General features: G+C 39.4%; 1 protein-coding gene across 1 annotated transcript in view; it reads right to left on the bottom strand.

Annotated features, from left to right (window-relative positions):
• Nucleotides 1–22,348, bottom strand: part of LOC139711394 (uncharacterized) — a 58,184-nt gene that overhangs the window by 7,330 nt on the left and 28,506 nt on the right. Inside the window, exons 5-10 of the mRNA XM_071623279.1 lie at nucleotides 18,248–18,268; nucleotides 14,757–14,936; nucleotides 12,170–12,455; nucleotides 6,772–7,500; nucleotides 1,749–1,862; nucleotides 136–284 (exon numbers count right to left, since the gene is read on the bottom strand). Of these exons, the coding sequence (XP_071479380.1) occupies nucleotides 136–284; nucleotides 1,749–1,862; nucleotides 6,772–7,500; nucleotides 12,170–12,455; nucleotides 14,757–14,936; nucleotides 18,248–18,268 (1,479 nt within the window). The remainder of the gene's footprint in view (nucleotides 1–135; nucleotides 285–1,748; nucleotides 1,863–6,771; nucleotides 7,501–12,169; nucleotides 12,456–14,756; nucleotides 14,937–18,247; nucleotides 18,269–22,348) is intronic.

Here is a 22,348-nt window from a genome sequence, read left to right on the forward strand (position 1 = left end):
GTAAGAGACCATTCCATTCTATATTGAGGGGTGCTAGAGATCTCAGTTCATATATAATACAAAACACACATGGCACACACAACACAAAACCTACCCACTGGGATAGCACCAATGGAACGGGCAGAGCCCACTCACCTGTGGGGATGCTCTGTTCAAGGGTGGAGGGGTGGGACTGTTTGACGCTGCACTGGCGTTGTAGTTGACACCCCTCGGGAAGAGTGGATTCTGCTGCTGAGTAACAGGAGGCGTGGGCGGGAGGTTGTACTCTTCTGGAGGTTCGCGCACTGAAAGTGAAAGTGGTTCGAGATCAAATAGGAGTGAAAGTCGGTTGAGAGGAGAAAAGCCCATGCTGCCCTACTTTGGCAAAAGGGAGCAAGTGACAAAAGTGACATTTCTCGTAAAAGAACAAAATGTGTCTGTCATTTACACTGACGTCAATGGACTATCATGATGTCTTATCTAACATATCTCTTAGTAGGATGAGTGTTTCTGCATGAAATTTCGCCTGGAAGAAGAGCTCATTATGTGAATTGTGAAAACATTAATAACTCAAATTCGATTGGAATGTCACTTGCTTCCTTTTGCCAAAGTTGGGCAGCATAGCTGCTTCGACACAATGCAATGAGCATTAATGTGACAAAAACTAAACTGTGTAGCACAAAGGAGCACATTACTCATCGCATACCTTTGTCTCACTTCCATGGTTTATATCGCCTTTGAAAGCTCTACACTGGTGCCGACTTCAATATGCCAGATCGTGAATAGCACCATTTAAAACTGTGGTGGCTGTACTTTAGCAAACTGCCGAACACAGCCATGTAGTCTGTATGGTGATGTTGACGTGGCGAGTTTGAAGAATTGTGCTGTGAACTTCCAAGAGTTTTTTTTTAAACAAATATCGCCATGCTAATAAATCTAGAAAATGCTTCAATTTGACACTGCTGTTCATATGATACAGTGAGGTTGAAAAATATTGGAATAAAGTTGTGAGGGATTATCATCGCAGACAGTATGCGTATGTATTTTTGAAAAATCACAATGTCATTTATATATGCTTTTATTTTCAATACAAAGGTAACACAAATACAAAGCATACATTGTAAATCAATAAATCATGGGTGAATACATGAATTTGTAAGCAATGCAAATCATAAGGTTTTTTTTTTTTAAAATACAATAAGTGGTGCCAACCTTCAGACTGCACTGCAGTATTCTGATGGCTGAAAAAGCATATTTTTGGTGGAAATCAGTATTTCTACTCCTTTTGCCATACACATATACATTGTAATAAGATTAAAAAAAAAAACGCATTATTTTCCATGAAAGCTTCAGCATTTTGGACAAAATACAGAAGCAAGAACTGCAAAAAAAACATACCTTTTTTTCTTTTTTAGCATCACTGTGCAATAAATACATAATGTATAAATGAACAGAGACAATGTATACTTAGCATTGGTAAGAAAAAGTGAATATATCTACAGGTGTATGTATACACTGTATATCTACAGGTGTATGTACACGGTATATCTACAGGTGTATGTACATATTGTATATCTACAGGTGAATGTATACATGGTATATCTACAGGTGTATGTACACAGTATATCTACAGGTGTATGCATACACTATATCTACAGGTGTATGTACACGGTATATCTACAGGTGTATGTATACACTGTATATCTACATGTGTATATACATACACGGCATATCTACAGGTGTATGTCTATCAAATTTTCTTGCCAAACCTGTGCCAGATCTGGTCTGCTGATGCGAAGCGTGGTGCGGCGGTGGTGGGGGAGGCACGGCGCCCAGGCCCTGCCCCCTCGCGGGAGGAACGGCGTACTCCCTGTCTGAATCATCTGATGTGGAGGGGAGGAGGAGGAGGAGGATGAAATGGAGGGGATATGAGAGAAAAAAGAATGACATTAAAATGACAGGTAACTCCAAAACTGTCCACAATCTTCTAATAAGCACCAGGCGGACTCCCTTTTATGTGTTCCTATTTCTTTCTTTATCATTTTACCATTTTTGTTTTTGTTTTGCTTTGTACTCTTTTGTGCTACAAATAAAAACAAACTAAAAGTAGCCAGTGAATTTATATACTTAATAAATACTGCAGACAACATAATGCAAAGAGAAGCATAATCAATTTTTTAATATTATTCTTCAGCTCTTCCTCTCCCTCTCTGATTTTCAATAAATATAGATTTATATAAATTTATAGGACCTTTGCAATACAAATGCATGGTGGCATGTGTTGACTTAAATACCCTGATTATCACCTAGGCAACCAATTTTTGTAGTAATTTTTCCACTACTTTCCCCGTCCAATCTTCCTATCCAATATTCTGAATGGGTCACCTGTCAATTACTGAGCACTACATTATCAATACAATTAACAAAGAGAGAGAGAGAGAGAGAGAGAGAGAGAGATATTGGACGTCACTATACCCAAACTGAGCATAGCCCGCATGTTTTCAAGACATATAGTTTGATAGAGAGAAGGCATTGACTTTATTACTAATGCCAACTTGAACATAAAGTGAAAATTGTACTTAAAAATAATGCTCTAACAAGCTGTCCATTGACACACTACACAGGGCACAACGGGAGTCAAAAATCTGTTTTTTTGGCGTGAAACTGGATCAACACCATTCCACCATGCTAAATAACAAACTGTACTTATGTACTAATTTATACCACTTGATAGATGCTAGCGGTTATTGTCTCAGACAAAGAAATCAACTGGCAACATTCCACATTAATATCACATGCACGGCATGACATGCAAACTCCTTTAACAACTTTAAAACTGAAACAAATTAAGAGAGCAAAACAAGAATAAAGGTGGAGTAGCATATGACATGCCAAAATAAATCTTTGATCAATGTACAATGTACAAGGTTGACTTTCAACTACATAACAGCGCAGGGGAAAATTTATCCTTGTGCTCACATTCAGGGATATGTGATCCAATGAGCTAATAAATAATGCATGAACATTTTGGGAGACAATCGATTGTGGTTTAATACTGAAATTGCTTTATGACTTTTGTAAATTTCCTCCCCTACTTTAAAATCAGGCTGTTACTCTTCTGCTCGTGTGCACAATATCTTTCTATTTGTTGGCATCAACTTGATCCCTGAGTGAAGTTTTGCTTCAAATCAAAACTGTGTTGAAATGCTTGAAATCAAATAAATGGGCAAATGTAATATTGTGATAGGCTAGGAGTGTTATGCCAGCATCTACAAGGGGGGCAGGAGGGATAGAATATAACTGATAATCAATCCCACATTTCGGTGTAAATACTCAACCCTGCCCAAGTCAAATCTAGACTAGTATGGAAAAGTTTGTTGGCCTACGCATGTGAAATATGCCTCTTGAACAAAGTCACATTTCAAGCGCGTTCTCACTGCGGGTGGGACAACTGAAAATAACAAAACCAAAATGGTGTCTCCTTTGGGAGTATAGTCCCACTCCACACAGATGTTATCAAAGAGATGGCGATTTCATTTCTGATTGACACCACCTACCAGGAATATTTGATATTTCCTGGAAACTCCCATTTAGCCCAGTTGAGGTGCAATAAACGGCGATAGAAAAAGAGTTTTGTGGAGGATGGCATCACAGGTTTGGCACGAAACCAAAATTATGCAGGCAATTTGGACAATGGTATGCCAGCTCGTAGGAATAGACCCATCTCCCCCACGTAAAGAATATACGAAAAAAACATTTATTTACAGCAAATGAATGATGGTGCTGTCTGCATTTTTTTTTATATACACTTGTAATTCCCCACAAAGTAGTTTGGAAAGAGATGATGATAACTTCTAAATACACCTTAAATATGTATGTGGAATGCGCAAAAAAAAAACATGAAAAAGAGAAAAAAAGGATAGGCCTATAAAAAATAAAAAGCATCGTACAATGTGCCTCTTTGTTAGACTAAATGAATTAAAAATGGACATGGATTAATATGGGAACAGGCAAGCATGCTGGTACAACAGTCAGCTAGTTACTGCTGACAACATTACATCACATGAAAACAATTCAAAGCCATAAAAAGCAAAGGAAATAAAAATAATCAAGAGGAGAGAAAGAGATACAAATCAATTCTGTTAATATATAGGGGGGAAAAGCAATGGTTAGCATGAAGTTACTTTATATGCCACATGACTTCATAAGTTGCCAGAGCTGAAATCATAAGCATTAAGGAATGACAATTAATTACATGCACATTAACAGCAGGATAAGGAGGAAATAAAAGACAAGAACCAACAGCTGAAATGCTTAAGAACAAAGTCTGGACAGAACATTTTTTTGTTTTCCACTGAACATAACATGTTGTTAAAATGGATACAGAACAAGGGAAATTTCACAAACAATCGCATGTAAATGAATCTTCTGATGTTCGGGAGAGTAATTTATAACAGAAAATAATAATGTTAATAAATAGAAAATGAGTGGGGGGAAAATATAACAAACTTTTCATTCTTAAGCAGAAAAATAAATAATGATGACAATAAAGATCTTTTGTGTTGGCAATGAAGTTTGATGAGATTGGAAGAATTCAGAGTTCGAAGGTACTGACATAGGTTGAGAGAGAGAGAGAGAGAGAGAGAGTGAGGGGAGGATGAGTGTGAAGAGGGGAGAAGATGATTGTGAAGGGAGGGGAAGATAAGTGTGGAGGGAGGGCAAGATAAGTGAAAGGGAAGGGAAGATGGGTGTGAAGGGAGGAAAGATGAGTGTGAAGAGAAGGGATGATGGGTGTGAAGGGAGGGGAAGTGGATGTGAATGGATGTGAAGGGAGGGGGGAAATGGGTGTGAAGGGAGGGGAAGATGGGTGTGAAGAGAGGGGAAGATGGATGTGAAGGGAGGGCAAGATGGATGTGAAAGGAGGGGAAGATGGGAGTGAAGGGAGGGGAAGATGAGTGTGAAGAGAGGGGAAGATGAGTGTGAAAGGAGGGAAAGATGAGTATGAAAGGAGGGAAAGATGAGTGTAAAGGGAGGGGAAGATGGGTGTGAAGGGAGGGGAAGATTAGTGTGAAAGGAGGGGAAGATGAGTGTGAAAGGAGGGGAAGATGAGTGTGAAGAGAGGGGAAGATAAGTGTGGAGGGAGGGCAAGATGAGTGTAAAGGGAAGGGAAGATGGGTGTGAAGGGAGGAAAGATGAGTGTGAAGGGAGGAAAGATGAGTGTGAAGAGAAGGGATGATGGGTGTGAAGGGAGGGGAAGATGGATGTGAAGGGAGGGCAAGATGGATGTGAAGGGAGGGGATGATGGATGTGAAGGGAGGGGGGAAATGGGTGTGAAGGGAGGGGAAGATGGGTGTGAAGATAGGGGAAGATGGATGTGAAGGGAGGGCAAGATGGATGTGAAAGGAGGGGAAGATGGGAGTGAAGGGAGGGGAAGATGGATGTGAAGAGAAGGGACGATGGGTGTGAAGGGAGGGGAAGATGGGTGTGAAGGGAGGAAAAGATGGATGTGAAAGGAGGGGAAGATGAGTGTGAAGAGAGGGGAAGATAAGTGTGGAGGGAGGGCAAGATGAGTGTAAAGGGAAGGGAAGATGGGTGTGAAGGGAGGTAAGATGAGTGTGAAGAGAAGGGATGATGGGTGTGAAGGGAGGGAAAGATGGATGTGAAGGGAGTGGAAGATGAGTGTGAAGGGAGGGCAAGATGGATGTGAAGGGAGGGGAAGATGGGTGTGAAGGGAGGGGAAGATGAGTGTGAAGGGAGGGGAAGATGGGTGTGAAGGGAGGGGAGAATGGATGTGAAAGGAGGGGAAGATGAGTGTGAAGAGAGGGGAAGATGAGTGTGAAGGGAGGGCAAGATGGATGTGAAGGGAGGGGAAGATGGGTGTGAAGGGAGGGGAAGATGGGTGTGAAGAGAAGGGATGATGGGTGTGAAGGGAGGGGAAGATGGATGTGAAGGGAGTGGAAGATGGGTGTGAAGAATGGAGATGTAATATCTGTAGATGGATAGGGGAGGCGGAAGAATTGAGCAAGACTTGGAGAAGACATCAGAAAAGAAATCTAGGAAGGAGAATGGTGGAGAAAGAAGTGAAGAGAGATAACCTTTCATGGTTTGAATTTCTACCATGGAAAATACACTGTACAAATCACTCTCCCCTCCGCCCCCCCCCCCCCCCCCCCAAAAAAAAAAAGATCTGTCAACCAAAGAAGAACCAGAGAGGATATACAACTCTCATTGTCATGGTAACATAATAAACAAAGGTATACTCCCAATCAAAATATACTGTGAAGCTGTCAGTGGTTAGTATCATGATACATGAAGTTGTTTTGAGAACAAAGCAACAGGGATATGATTGGGAAAGAAGCAAGCAGTAGCAAAATGGGCAAAGCTGAAAACAAAATGCTTAATCGAAAAACTCTCCATAACGGGCTATGTCAAATCAAATCACAGGTCAAGGGTCATAGAAACAAAAAGTTTTGCAACACGTTGATGCAAAATCATAAATCAGAAAGCCATCAAATGATGAGGGACATCAAAACATTTTAAGGTCAAAACTGGATGCAAAAATCATAAGTTCAGTACAAACATAAATTTTGAGAAAAATAGAAATTGAGTGATATATGAATAAAATTTGAATTTGACCGCATGAAATGTCTATGGGTGAGTGACCAATGGACCACATGCTTTATGTGTAACATCCACTGGGAGTACGAATTGACAGCACATGCACTTTGGGTGCATACGTTGCAGTTTTAGGCAGTGGGCATGCTTCTTGAGGAGAGACGGAGAGATAGATACCGTGTGAACCAGCTTGCTGCGACAGCAGATGGACGTTTTGATAGGTGCTGTCTGGCTGCCTACACATGGACGCGCCGGCCGGGCCGTAGCCCTGGCTGGGGTACATGTGCAGCGGGGGCAGGCCGTGACCTTTGCCCTGGTGCTTGCTGGTCACGTGACTACCCGTACAGAAGGGCTGGCCCGAGAGTGTGGTTACAGGGGGCAAGGCTTGCTTAAGCTGAGGAGAAAGGATGAGGCTAGAGGATGAAAAATTGGGGGCTTGTCCGGAAGATGACGTAGATGTTGATGATGATAACGGGGGTGGCAAGAGAGGGCGCTGGTTCTCATAGACAGGTGTGGACGATGCCACATAGTCTTCGGGGAGAACTGCCGGCCCGCTTGGGCTGAAAAACAATTGTATGTTATCTGATCCGAGTGCCATGCCTTGTGCATCCGTGCTGTCGGAGTCCGCAAAGAACGACGTGCCGGGGTTGGTGCTATCGCTGACGGAGCGGCGGAAAGGATTGCCTGGCTTGTGTGGCGCCCTTGCTGCCTCCTCGCGTAGTTTCGCCATGGACTCTGCATCGGCGAGCTGGTCATACAGGAGGTTGGATGTGGCTACCTGGGGGGTAGCCGGAGCAGTGGCCGGCCCCGACTGGACACTGGTCGGGAGTGGGTGTGGCCCGGGACCAGAAGACATAGAGTGGCTTAAAGCACCATGGTCAATAAAGCCCGGCTGATTTATGGCAACTGTCAGGAAGATATTAAACATAGATGTGTGTCTAAATATACTGACAGCGGTTTGAAGAATGACCAAAAGGAGAAAAGAGGGGGGAAAAAAAGCTTGACAAGAGAAACCTGAACTCAATCACTGCTTAATTGTAGGCAGGGATGTCTTCTTCATTAACATTTACACATTTTGTCTCTACCAATTTTATACTGTACAATAATGACTGGAAGAGAGGAGATGTACCAGCAATTGTTTAAAAGGCTGAGTATGCACATTACATGCATAACACGTTTGAAAATTCCTGTGTGTGCACAATCTATTTCCTTCAAAGGTAATGTTCTGTGATGCTAAAAACACCTTTTATTATCTGCTCTCAGAAGAAAAGCATTTATCAATATTTTTCTTAAATATTGGTCTAATTTTCTTCTTCACAGATGCTTTTGGCATCTTTCAGTCTTAGTCAGTAAAAAACTGCCTAAAAAAAATACAGATGCTGCACATCAAAACCTACTTTTGTGATTAAATGACCTGAAGAGCCAACACTTATCACGAATGAAAGCAAGATATTATTCAGAAGGGTGATGGTTCAGATGTGAATGTCTTCAAGTTGTCTCCCTCAATTTGCCTCCCCCTGAAATTCACACCTGAACCTTCACCCCTCTGAATAAGATCTTGCTTTCATTTTAATTACATGCCTCGTCTGCCTTGAACTATTGAACATAAACAATGTCGGAATTTCGGAGCTGTGGTATTGGAGTCCCACTGGTTTCTTTTTTTCTGACATGTTTGTTAATTTACAGATCAGCAGTTGTGATCTTAAGAAATATCATTTGTAGAGGGAGACGAATTGAAGAAATTTACACCTGTAGACATCATGAACATACTAAATATCTTTAGATATTGATAAAGTAGGAACCTTAACTCTAAGCCCACCCTTTGGACTTCAACAACACTTTTTAACGAAGGTTTTGGACATGTTTTTAGAACGTTTCATAATCTTCTTCTTCATTAAATGTAAAAGCCAAAACACTTGAGAGTATGCCAACTCGTGGTGGAAATGGCAAGTATAGGCACTTGTTTTGAAAGTCAGCAAATACTTAGGATAAGTCTTTCGGTAGTAGAAAGGTGAAACTGTTTCAGTGGATATGTACACATAAAGGATGATGTGTGAAGTGATAAGGAAGTATAACACTGCACTCTGGTGTAAAGTCAGAACATTGATGTATTAAAGGAGAGAGGGAAGGTGTTGGAACTTTGGGGAGGAAAGGTTATGGATGAAGACAAGGAATGGCTGAGTGAGAACAGACCTGAAAGTTCTACAGTTTCAGCAAGGTGATAAAACATTTTCACAGTAATTGTAAGCGCTCCTCTACATAACCAGGAAAGGAAGAAACACAAACAAAACAAAAAGAAAAGAAGGAGAAAAAGGTGAAGTATCAAATTTCATTATTTGACTTTCAATAGGAAAATTTGATACTTTGGGACAGCAAGAAGATGGGTACATATTGGCTGGTACAAAAAGTGAGAAAAAAAAATAACCAAGAAAAACATATTTTATGAATGGAAGGTATATCATTATAGGAAACAAAGAGCCGCCAACTTTCACACAGAAAAATTGAGGGAGATTCCACAGATCAGTTGGGAAAAAAGGTCTTTTTTTAGATGACTGCATTTCACAAGAGAAAATAACTTCAAGTTCATAGAGGCTTTTCTAATATTTTTATCAAGATACTATTAGAGATGTCAGTTTTCTTAGCACCTCCTGCAGATTAGAAACCTGGCAGAGCTCTGGAAAACAGTATTTCATACTCAAGAGTAATGTCATTTCTTTACTCCTATTCAAGTGTAAAGTTACTGTTTTCTGTTTCTGTCTTTTTGAGATGAATGGATTCAAAGTAGCAATAAACCTTTCATATGAGGGCAGGAAAAGAGAAAGTAGAAAAGTTGGTATTCACATTGAGTGCTTGACAAACAATTAGCACAAAATCTATCACCCATCACAAAATAGTACATTGACATCTTGCTGAATATATAGTATGAAGGATTATTCCATTCACCAGGTCTAATTGCAATATAAACTCCGTTTTTGAAGGATTAGTTCATACCACAGGCAGGGTCAAAAGTTTGTGCAATACGGCAACTTTTTCCTCTAACATGGCCGATAAGATATCTACAAAAACTGATGAATGGATTTTGAAAAAGAAGCTGTTAGTTTTCATCTTGTTTCTCTACCACAATGTTCAGTTTGGAAAAGAAAAAAAAAAGAGGAACCTACACTATAAATCCAAAAGTATAAAATATCCCGCAGAGAGACATTGCTATGTAAACACAGCAAAACAAGAGAGCACGACAGTCATTATGACACTAAGAACTTCAAGAGTTTGTGAGCACCTTTATGCTGTCACACATATAGCTTACACATTTACGATAGTGCTGTTCTCATTGAAAAAAAACAACAACAAAACAAATTAAAATCTGAATCATGAACAGGGTCACATCTCTTTGATGCAACGTTCTCACTGTTAAAAAAGAAAAAAAAAACCTAAAATGTTTGAGTCGCCATTATTCGCAAAGAGCTGACCTCACGTTATGAATGGTATGCTTACTGGTCGACTTTACAAGGCCAATTAAATATTCTGCAGCACGCCATAGCTGGTACAAATAGCAAGGAACGAAATGTGCAGTGCATTCAGGGATGTAACTTTCAACATTTTCTGTGGTCACCGTTCTCACTGCACAAATTTGCATCTTTATGTAAAAAAAGTACACAAAGTAAACACTGCAGTTTATATCGTGACCCAAATCTTGTGAAATTATGCATTACCAACAGGTATTTCTTTTCTCACTATAAAAATTTCAAAATATGGGTCCGATCCTGATCCCAATAGCGCATTATTTTGAATGCAAGGAGAACAGCACCCTGGTCACCTGAATAGCAGCATTTATGCTTGTGAAGTACCATAGACGAAACACCACTTTCTTTATGTTTCCATCTGGAACAAATTTCTCTCATTCATTCATTATTCATGTTTTCTAGGATCGTAAAAGACTAGTATACATTTCCGGAAACTGAGGGAAAGCGATTCCTTTCTGTACATTTGGAAACACTTCAGATGCTTGTATAGATTCGCACAACGAAGGGCAAGGTCTAACCATACACCCACACACATACACAAGCACAATAAAAATATATACACATCTATACAAATATATGCCACAATTAGGTGACCTAGATGTCAATTTTGCTGGGCCCGCCACAGTGGTTACTGATCACAAATTCAGTCACACATAATGGTCTTACAAGTCCTACTTTGTAAGATACAACCCTGTATTACATACCCGAAATATAGGCCACGTGTACGCAATAAGACTTCAGTACCTTAGGTTTCAGTTAATTTCATTATTATACCAAGTAAACTTTAGAACTGAAGAAGTGTGTACAGTGGGTGGAGCTTGTATTGCAAGCTCCATTCATGTTGTTTTAAGATTTTGCCATTAAACTTTAAAGGACAAGTTCATCTTCATAGACATGTGGAATGAGTGAATGCAGCAATATTATTAGAACACATCAGTGAAAGTTTGGGGGAAATCGGACAATCTGTTCACAAGTTATTAATTTTTCAAGTGTCTGCACGGTCACTGCTGGATGAGAAGACTACTAGAGTGTATGATGTCACATGCGTACAACAATATCAGGAAAATATAAAGAGAAAATCACATATTTTCAGTTTTTGAAAAAAAGTGCACATTTCCTCAACTCGTCACTGACGTATTTAAAGGGTAAAATTATTCCCCCTGCCTTCTGAAAGAGGCAAGTCATGTGTTCTTTTATTATGCAAGAAAAGTGAAAATACATTGAATTTTCTTTGTTTTCTTTATATCGTTGTACACATTGTAGTAATCTGTAGCTGTAGTAATCTTCTCATCCAGCAGTGACTGAGCAGAAACTTCAAAAAAATCACAACTTTTGAACGGGTTGTCCAATTTTCCTCAAACTCTCACTGATGTGTTCTACTAATATCACTGCCACATGTCTATGAAGGTGGACTTGTCCTTTAAATACTGTGCTTTGCTCCCCAACTGGCACGTAAGCTGGAGTGGTTTCTTTGCAGATTGGCACAGATATCTGGAAACTAATTTTCAAATAACAGAGATTACCTAATCCCCCTAATCCCTGTTGTGTCACCATGGTCTTCCTGTTAGACTGAGACACATTGCTACACCTGAGTAGGCTTGCTAACCTTGGAACTACGTCAGGTTAGGATAGACTTATAGTGAATACTGATGAAAAATGCCGAAGCTTGGCAAGTTTAAGTGCGAGGCACAAAAAGAGTTGATGTCACTTTAGCTCGAAATATACAGCAAAGACAACAAGAACACCAAAACGTGAACACTGTGTGCATTGGCAAATCTCACAAATGAACGTCCAAAATTTCTTCAAGAAACCCTGTAGAGTACTAGACAGATGTTTCATTGTTTACAATGTTGCTTCAAGATCAGAATACCACACCTGCAATGCAAACTGATTGTCTAATTTCCCTTCATTGAAGTATATGAACACAAATTATTCAGCGTATATGAGTAATAGCTGTGACTGAATAATCGGCATTCATTTACATCAATGAAGGCGAATTTGCCACTCAGCTAGAATAAGAAACAACTTGACAATAGAATCAATGATTTGAATACCTGTATTCTCGTATGATGACATCTCCTCTTCCGGACCATTCTCCGCATTGCCGTCGTCAAGGTAACGACGGGGAGGAAGAACGGGAGTGGGGGAGGTCGGGTCGTTGCCGTTGCTCTGATGTGGGTGGTGGTGCACGGAGGACCGCGGCGAGCTGTTTGGCGAGTGCCCGGGTGAGGAGAAGGGGGAGGGGCGGGGCGGAAGACCAGGCACAGCCCCAGCGACCCCGCCCTTCTTGGGTGTGGCATAGACAGGATCACCGGGGTTGTAGGGTGGAATTGAGGGGACCTGTGATACCACAGAAGAACGGGTGAGGACACATTATTGTCTAAACACTCCCATAAGAATTTATGTTACATTGTAACTACAATGTAGGAAGAAGAGTGGAAAGGAATATATCATCACTGGGGCGACAAGACCTCGTATCTACAACATGTCAAATGTTCAGGAGAGCCAAAAACATGGCGGCCAAAGCACTGTGGCAAATGGGATAGCCTTTCCTTTGACATGCCGTGGTGGCTTCATTTTTGGAGTGAGACATTTGGGATTTGGACAGGACATCACTTAACCCATTATTTGACCATTAATCCAAAAAAGTCATTTTTACCAAAATTGCAAATACAATGTCTTGTCACCCAAGCGACGATATGACCGTCAACACATTCCCGACAAAAACATGGCAGTCGCTCAGAAATACTGCATATGCCATATATTTCATCGCGAGTCTAAACTTTCACGAATCGGGACTTCTCCAAGATTTCACGAGTGGTTAAATTCGCGATCTTGGAGTACTGAACTGAACTGAGAAAATAAATGTGCATACCAATATGTCACACTAATATGGAGATCAGAGTCCTTTTTTTGTGTGTGTCTTTAATTTCGCAAATAGCACCTGACTTGCAAAATTCGCGAAAATAGAAACCTCGCGAAATATTCAGTGTATAGAGTACTTCTTCTGTCTTGCATGGTCTCTGCACACCTGATTGATACTGTTAGCCAACCATCCCCAGTCACCTGTCATTGTGCAGTTAATCACGGGGAGTTCTCATAATTTGCCCCTAATTTAGTTCATTTTGCATAGAGGGTTGAGGCAGGTGGGGCTCATTAACCGACTTCTATCCTGCTTTTTAATACCAGAAGTTGAGTGGATGGGGTCTTTACCAGCATAGGTGGTGACTCTCACACACAGGACATTCGTTGCATGACGTGTCCGAAAGACAGAGTCCTTGGCCCAATAACAAGGGGGACAGCCTGATCACTTTACAACATTGCTTGGCTAAACTCACACCTGGGGACTCCAACCTGGGCCATTTGATTGCAAGGACAGATGCAATACTGACTAGGCCAGCTTGGAGCCCCTTATAATATTACAGTCAAATGAAATTTAGTCGGTTATATCAAAATGCTTGTCCTACGCAAACACCATCTTGGAACCTCAATGACGGAGGATTCCTTTGCGTTAACACACAGCTTCAGGAAACTTGTGCCAGTCAGTGAGGGAACACCAGCAGAAGAAGTAGTAGCAGTAGAAGAACTGGGGGGTGTTTCATAGTGAAAGCTCTTCTTAAAATTACGAACAACTTAAAGGGACAGTACAGTACTGGTTGAGGTGAGGATTCAGGTTTATAACATTCCTAAGTGAGATAATGAGAGACAATGAAAGTTATGAAATATGAAAGAGCATGTAATTTAAGAAGGATTCAATGTTTATTGGAAGAAAATTGGTTTTCAGATGGCTGAGATATCCACAAAAGTGAAAAACATAAAAGGCGACAGGCCACGTCTTTTAATAGGATCTCTTTGTTTCACCTTGTTTTTTTTTAATATCTCGGCTATTTCAAAATCGATTTTCATCAAATAAACTTTTGATTCCCCTTACAATTGCATACTCTTTCATCTCATAGAGTGGTTTCTGAATATCTCACAAAACGTTAGAAGCTAAATCTACACCTCAACTACATTGTAGAACTGTACGGTCCCTGTAAGAACGAAGAAGCAGAGTAGCAGTAGAAGAATTGGGGGTGTTTCATAAAGCTGTTCTTAAAGTTACGAACAACTTAAGAACGACTGGTGATCAGTTCTGATGTGCTATAATTATCAGAATTTCCATAATTAAGCACGAGAACTGATCACCAGTTGTTCTTAAGTCGTTCTTATATTAAAGAACAGCTTTATGAAACACCCCCTCTGGTTGGCATGTAGTGTGAATTGAGGATTAAAAATAGATGCTTGTACCCATTCTGCAAAGCAAGTCATTGCTGTTGCATACTGACAGAATCATGTCTTATTACATTGCTCAATATCATTGTGACTCTGGATTAAAATTCTGTTGGACATCAAACTTTTGAGGTGCACGGAAAGAGAAAATCAGTACATCCACAGGGATACCAGTTAGAATGAAAGAGAGGACCTGAAAATCACCTACAATACAAGAAACTGGTTTGTACATGAAATTGAAATCGCCTGACATTGACACTGCCAGGGACTGACTTCAGGCTTTTGAGTGAAACCTGGTACCCAAGAACTCGCATTGGCTGACAAGTTACAAAAGCTGCAAAGAGGAAACGATCCTGCCGAAAGGAGCTTTACCTCAAGGTCATCCTCCCCATCTGTCTTGTCATCCTCCTTGTCGTTGTCGGTCTCGGAGGGCATGGCCTGCTTGCGGGACTTGACAGACTTGGTCCGGTCCGGGTGGTACGGGTCAATGATGATGGGTTCCGTCCCTCGGATCTCGCAGCGACAAAACGGACAGCCCTGTCCGTCAGCATCCTACAAGATGGCGTGATTATTGAAACAAGACAATGTAAAACTGGATATTTTCACACGACCAATTTTTCGCGCTCGGCCGGGTAAGAGGATTTCCGTGTGTTATTAATTCCACGGATTCAAGACATCAACCGAGCCCCTGTAACATATGGCAAGCAAAAATATTCGCATGCTTTCATTTTCGTGCTAATTTCTGGCTGTGCCATATGTGCAAAAATTTCAACACCATGAAAATTTCCACTTTTACAGTAAGTGGCGAGCGGGAGAGGAAAGTTTTATTAAATTACTGAAACTCAGTATAAAACAACATGAAAACATGCTTGTTCATTAAGTTATTCTAAGCAGTAATTGCAAATTGCTATTATAGTTACAGCTACAATGTAGTTGCCATAGCAATTTAGATAAAGCTAAACGGTACTAGTTATACTTTGGTCAAATCTGCCCCCCAAAAAAACTTGTTCGAGAAATAAGTCAGGTGTAGGCATACATTGTAGTTTACAATCGGCCATAGGTTGAACTGCAAACAGGGACTTAAGGTTTACTAGGGCAGCTGAAGGCTACGGACACACACGAGATGTGCCATGGCATAGCAGTTTAATGTAAACCTTGGAATATCCAGGAGTATACATGACCTACTGTATCTAAATGTATACAGTGTGCGTGTATATGTGTGTGTTTTAATGGTTGAACATCAAAATGAGCTCTTAAAATAAGGGATCAGAAATATGTGTGTGTGTGTGTCTTTATGTGTATGTCATATTTATACATGTACTACATACTCTGGGCAATATATACATTATTTCATGCTTTATGTATGTCCTAAGATAGGGAAGTGGGGACTGGAAAAGAGAAATGGAGGAGAATGCGGATGAAGAGAGCTCAGTAAATATGGCTTGAATGGACTCCTGTATATTCATCGCTTGCCGCTGCATGAATGCATATACAAAGCGATGTATGCACACATCAAACAACACTCATCACATACTAACAGACCCAGCCCTCACTTGGATGAGGAATACGATTACATAAAGAATAAGTTCTGAGAGAATTGATATCAATCAAAACTCTGCGGCTGTAAAACCTTGGATGAAAAAGAAAATTAACCCGTTGAGGAGGGGCTGATATTGCTACAATACGCAATTTCCCACAGACACCTGCCCTAGTATACTCGGGACTCGTCTTCAATGGGATAACAATCAAGTTCTTGGCACTCGGCATCTTGGAGGGAAACTTGCAAATCAACTTTCTGTTTTGTTTTGCTGTGTAATGTGTCTGTCCCCATTGTCACTTTTATTTGGTTCATGGATGAGAGTTGCTTTCATGTGGGCGTTCACTGAGAGACTGGGGATTGTTGTGTTGACAACAAAGAATAAAGAACCTGTGTTCTCTATTCTTATGGCAATCATATACTTGTATATAATGTCAATGTACTATTAAACACATTGAGAGCAAGTCCGGAGTACAGTCGGGCAAGTGTCTATGAAAAATGCCAGTTGTAGCAAAGACCTGCTCTTTCAGAAAATATGAAAAAGTGAAGATCGGCTAGGTTGACCCATTTCACCTATTTTCAGTCCTCACACAAAATCAGTGTGTGCGACTTTTTGTTCGTTTTGTGGTGCACGGTCACATACAATGTATATGCATCAATCACATAAACTTTGATATCAGGGATATTAGTTAGAAGGAGAGAGAGGGCATGCAATACATAGACTACATGAAGCTCCTTTGTACACAAATAAAACCTGAACTTTGAAACTGTCAGGGCCTGAATTCAGGCTTCTGCCTGAAAACTGCCATCCCTGTGATATGCCCTGTAACACTGTGCAAAGAGCGAAAAACTGGAATGACAGCTCAAACACTTCCCGAGGATGATGTACGTGTGTTTGGATTTGTCTTCATGTGTGTATATTGGATTTATTTGGCAAGGCCATGAAGGAAGTAATTAAAGGTGCATGGTGCCGGTGTTTTAGTCAAATGCGTACGCGGGCGCAAGTTTCCTATAGAGACCTACGCTATCGACTCCTCTTTAGCGCTTACGCTGTGGCCCACTTCCCCGAGTCCGAAGAAGTCCGATTCACTGTAGTCAGTGGTCGGATCACAGTTCGGCTCATGATTCGGCTGAGGGTGAAGACAGCTTTATTAAACTTCTTTTGTGATGTCATAATAACAAGCACATATGCACGCACCCTGGCATTACTACAGACTGCGCGATGCGCAGAGAAGACAACGAAGGCAACATTATTTAGCAACACTACGCACTTTACTCTTGATGACAGCTCAACTTCGGTAATCTTCATATCAATGCTAACGGTGATCGGCAGTATCATCAACAGCGCCCTCTACACTACCAGGACTATGCACCTTTAAATGCTTTAATATGAGCATGCCACCACAGGACAGATGACCGCATGTCCTCTTCAAAGGACTGGGCAAATTAGGAAGATGACGAGAATGACACAAATGAGAATTTCAAAGTGACTTGCCTCAATTCAAAGGGCAAAACTACTGCTACCAGTAGATTTGAACCACAGACCTTAGGACAAAGTGTCTATGGTTTTATCCACTGAGCTAATGAGGCTCCATATGAGTACATGAAGTACAGAGTACTATCACATCATAATGTTATGACACATAATTGTGGCTATGCTCTCTTTGATAGTACAATGTACTTCTAACAAAGCATACATAAATTGCATTTGTTCACAAATTACCCATACTACAAGCTTGATTCAACCTCTTCTGACCTGAAACTTTCTTTGTTACTGTTAGCTCACATAATGTCTTCCTATGAGTAATGTGAGGTTATAACATCTGCAGCTCTAAGGTATTACATTACTGAACATATTAAATACAAGACATCTCACTATGATTACACATGTTGACCTATGCCATGCCATTCTACATATATATATATGTACGTTTCAAATTAAACTAATAATTAAACTGCCAATTGCCTTTAAACTGAAGTGGATTGTTTGAGGAGTTTCATGCGTCATTTAAAAACATTTTACAGTAAGTCCGTCATCACACAGAGCAAAATACTATCTTTCCATTAATTATTCACTTGTTGCATACAAAGAAACATTTCTTGTAAAGTTATGACTAAAAATATCCCATATTTTATCATTATTTTCTTTGTTTTGTTTTGTTTTTGTTTTTGTTTTTGTTTGTTTTTTGCAGTTTTAATAGCAAATGGCTCAACTTGATCATGACAAGAATGGAATTAATCATTTTGTGATACAACTCTTCATAACACTGAGTCTGAAACTTGTGCCCTTACGATTTCTGTGAACATCATATGAAAACATACTCACCCTGTTGGAATTCATCCGCATCTGTGATGGAGAAAAAAGAAGAAGAAGAAAGAGGATGGAAGCGTTAATAAACAAATGCTGTAAGCACTGAAAGCGTCATGCATCAACGTGTAGCACTGAAGTTTGACAAATAGCTGTAAAATAACCTTTGACCTGTATGATCCATAAATCTCCTATTTAGGACATTCATGGGTGGTACATATGATGCAATGGATTTAAATATTGTGAAAGCTGCAGGTATTGATCTTGACTTTACAAAAATGCACAAATTTGTCATATAAGATTTTTATTTTTTTTTATGAATGATACCTGGAGATTTGAACTCATTCAGCTTTTATTTTCATCAATAAAATCTCTCATTTCTCCACTTGGCAATTTTGAGAGAGAAAGAAAAGACACTTTACAGTAATATCTTGTAATGACATTCAAAGAGCATGAATATCATCACAATGTGTAGTAGCATGTTGAAAAATGCCATTATTAGCATATTAAAGTCTGTGCTAGAAAGGTACAAAAGTATCAACCTTAACATGGTATTTATATTATAGCAGTCTGACACAGGTCAAAATTCAAGTGGGTAAGATATATACACAAAACAGGTATTAACAATGATTCAGTACATATTGACAGAATGCAAAATACATCCTGTATAAACATCAAGCAATACAGCACAAAAGATGTCACACACACACACACACACTCACACACACAAATCCAAACTGACAGTATGCACTTACAGAATTGTGCTTCTTTTACAAATCAACTATAATCAATATCACAACCACACACAAGAAAAATTTTTAAAAAGCTTAAAAAAATGATAATAAAATGTGTATCAAAGTTCATTTTTCCGGTTGCTCTCGAAACGAAAGGGAAACACTTCAGAGTGACTCTGATTTCTAAGTGTCTCCTAATTTGTCTTTGTGTCCGTCTATCTGTCTGTCAGTCTGTCTTGAGTGTTGCAGAGGTCTCAATGTACACAGGCGAAACCACAGCCCTCCACTCCTACTGCGACAAGGAAGTAAATGGCTCTGTATTTTTAAGGCAACGCACACTCCACTGCAACCTCCTTCCCTCCCTCCCCCCCCCCCCCCCTATCTCTGCTGGCTCATGCATTGATGGCAAGTTCCCACGCAAAAAATTTCTGTATAGATTTACTTCACTGCTCAACTGTCTACGCTAGACTGCTTTAAACTGCCAACCAACTGTACACAATGGAACAAGATAGTGTCTATCTATAACAAACAGATCAATACACATCATGTTTTTAACGGTTCTTTTTATTCTCTCTCTCTCATACACATATACACTTTCTGTCTGTGTGTACATACTATTTTAAGTATTGTTTATGTTTCTCTTTATCTCCCTCTGTCTATATATCTCTTTACATGTTTTCTTTCATCTCCATCTGTCTATGTCATGTATATATTCATCTCATCTGTCTCTTCCTCTATCTATTTCTATCTATACATGACACATCTGTAGCTATCGAATTTGTATGCTTTTCTTTTTTATATCTCCCTCAGTCTCTTTATCTTTCAATATGTTCTCTTTATCTTTCTATATGTTCTCTTTATCTTTCTATATGTTCTCTTTATCTCTCTATATGTTCTCTTCATCTCTCTTATGTTCTCTTCAATCTTTGCCTACCTTTCTCATGTACTGTAAAACGAGGAATGTTCGCGTGTATCTTAATTTTGCAAATTTTGCGAGAGCCGCAATTTGCAAAATTAAAATGCACATGAAAATTCTTGTCTACACTACATGCATGGAATGCTATGAGGCAACTCATGAAAAATTCATGCTGCGAAAAAGGCCATCGGCTCCAATTTACAAAAATTTCATGCCGCGAAATTGTACTGTTTTACAGTATATTGATCTCATCCTCTCTATCTCTATCTATCCTTATATCTATCTTTGATATCATCTAAACTGTCTATAATACATTCTTTATATCTATAGCTACCAGATATATTTCTATATTATCTCACTCAGTCTTTCTATCGCTCTATATCTCTCTATATCTCTTTATATTTCTCTATATCTCTCTATATTTCTCTATATCTCTCTATATATCTCTATATGTTTCCTTCAATCTTAATCTACTCCACTCACTCTGTTGGTAGTCTGAACACAACTTGGCATTGTGGTCAGACTTTTATCACAATTGAGCCACCTCTACTGGTTGCATTTAAGTCAATAATGACATTAAAATACAAAATTTGTTCCTGCAAGGTACGATCAAATTGTGTAAGTGACGAAAATGCCAAACAAACAAATGAGCTTACACACACTCTATCATAATTTAATAATGTTAATGTTTGAGTGCGATATAACATTACTATAGCAAATTATATGTATATTCAAATTGAAATGAGTTGCTTATTTGGCTAACTTAACGAACTGATACTAAAATGATTATCTCTTTACTACCACTACTAATGACTGATGATTAAATCTATCAATATGAATTGTCTGTGTATTGCACACTGTTCTCTTACACAGCAGGCCTACCCTGTACTCACTTCTGTTAAAAAAGAGGAAAAAAATGGCTGGTAATTGATTTTATATTCACGATGAATCATTCTATAGCCCATTATGATTGTTGAATTAAAAAAAGAAGAAACAATTAGATCAAACTCAAATTGAACTACGTGACTTAACTATTTACCTGACAAAAAGCTCACCAAAACACAATACAAATGCTAACAATAATACAACTAATAATAGCTACAAATATCAATGGGATACACCAACAGCAACGCTGCAAAGTGGTTTGTTTGCCTGCTGTTTTGTTATATTGCAGCCGAACTTCCTACAAGGGGAAATCCAAAGGTGTCCTACACAATGACTTTACCTCCCCAACCTCAAAAGAAGGGAAAACATTTCGCAGGTGACTGCATTAACACATGCTTTGAACACTACACACATATATCGAGTCTGCACGCAGAACAGTATATGTGTGAGACAATTGTACGCCATATATTGTGCCAGTCTAAATTTTCGTGAATCGGGACTTCTCGACAATTTCGCGAGTGGTTAAATTCGTGATCGTGGAGTCCTGTACTAAGCGGGGAAATGTATACGCGTATGTCACATTCATATCGGCATTTAGAGTCAATATTTTTGCGTGTTTTTAATATCGCGAATAGCAGCTGACTCTCAAAATTCGCGAAAATAAAAACCTCACAAAATATTCGGCGTATACAGTAATCCCCTCGCAATAGGCATGTACTGTAACAAGACTAAATCATGCACAAGACACAAAATATTTGGAGTATACAGTAATCCCCTCGCAATAGGCATGTACTGTAACAAGACTAAATCCTGCACAAGACAGACACAGAGAACAGTAGATGCTCTCCTGCACTATTAGAATTGAAAGAAATCCGTCTTAAGTTTCCCTTCGCTGTCACTCAAGTGCCACTATTTTGGTTTCAGTTTCATGTTTGCCAGCTGGATGCAAACTGAAGTCTGTAAACCTCTGGGTAAGTTTGGTTAGAAAACAGACTTTCACAGAAACTCAATTTACTTCCTAAAAGTTTAGCCGCTCATCGCATTTCCTCTGTATAAAAAGAGTTTTCTAAATCTGTGGGCAGGTGAAATCTTGAAAAAATAATAATGAACTGGAAAGTGTAAGTTTTTAATCAACACTATACTGATCTGTTATATCTTGTTTTTTCTACTGCACACAAGTAACCCAAGTCTTTCCTCAATAGCCAGCTTTCTCTGAATGCGTGTTTGCAAAATCACAAGTTATTGTACAACACTGAAGTGATCAGTGTATAATATGCATGAATTCTCATTTTGATCTGGTTGTTTATAAATGTGAATTTATAAATTTGTTGGCAAATGTCTGACAAAGATACATGACACCAGCAGAAATGTCCCAAAACGGAAAAGATGCACATGGCATTCATACGATGACAAATTTTGCTCAAGAAAAATCCTGATACGTTCATTTGTTTTATCAAACTTCTGAGATTATTAGTTAAAACAGTTTCTGTCTAATCCTCACTATGCAGCAACATTAGATAACTAGTTTTTGTTTTGTTTTGTTTTTTAATAGTCTAAGTTCTTTGATGAAAAGGAAATGTTCAC

Source organism: Diadema antillarum, unplaced genomic scaffold (genome assembly GCF_040938485.1).
Source record: "Diadema antillarum isolate AM-2024a unplaced genomic scaffold, OU_Dant_1.0 seq00001654_RagTag, whole genome shotgun sequence".
NCBI lineage: Eukaryota > Metazoa > Echinodermata > Echinoidea > Diadematoida > Diadematidae > Diadema > Diadema antillarum.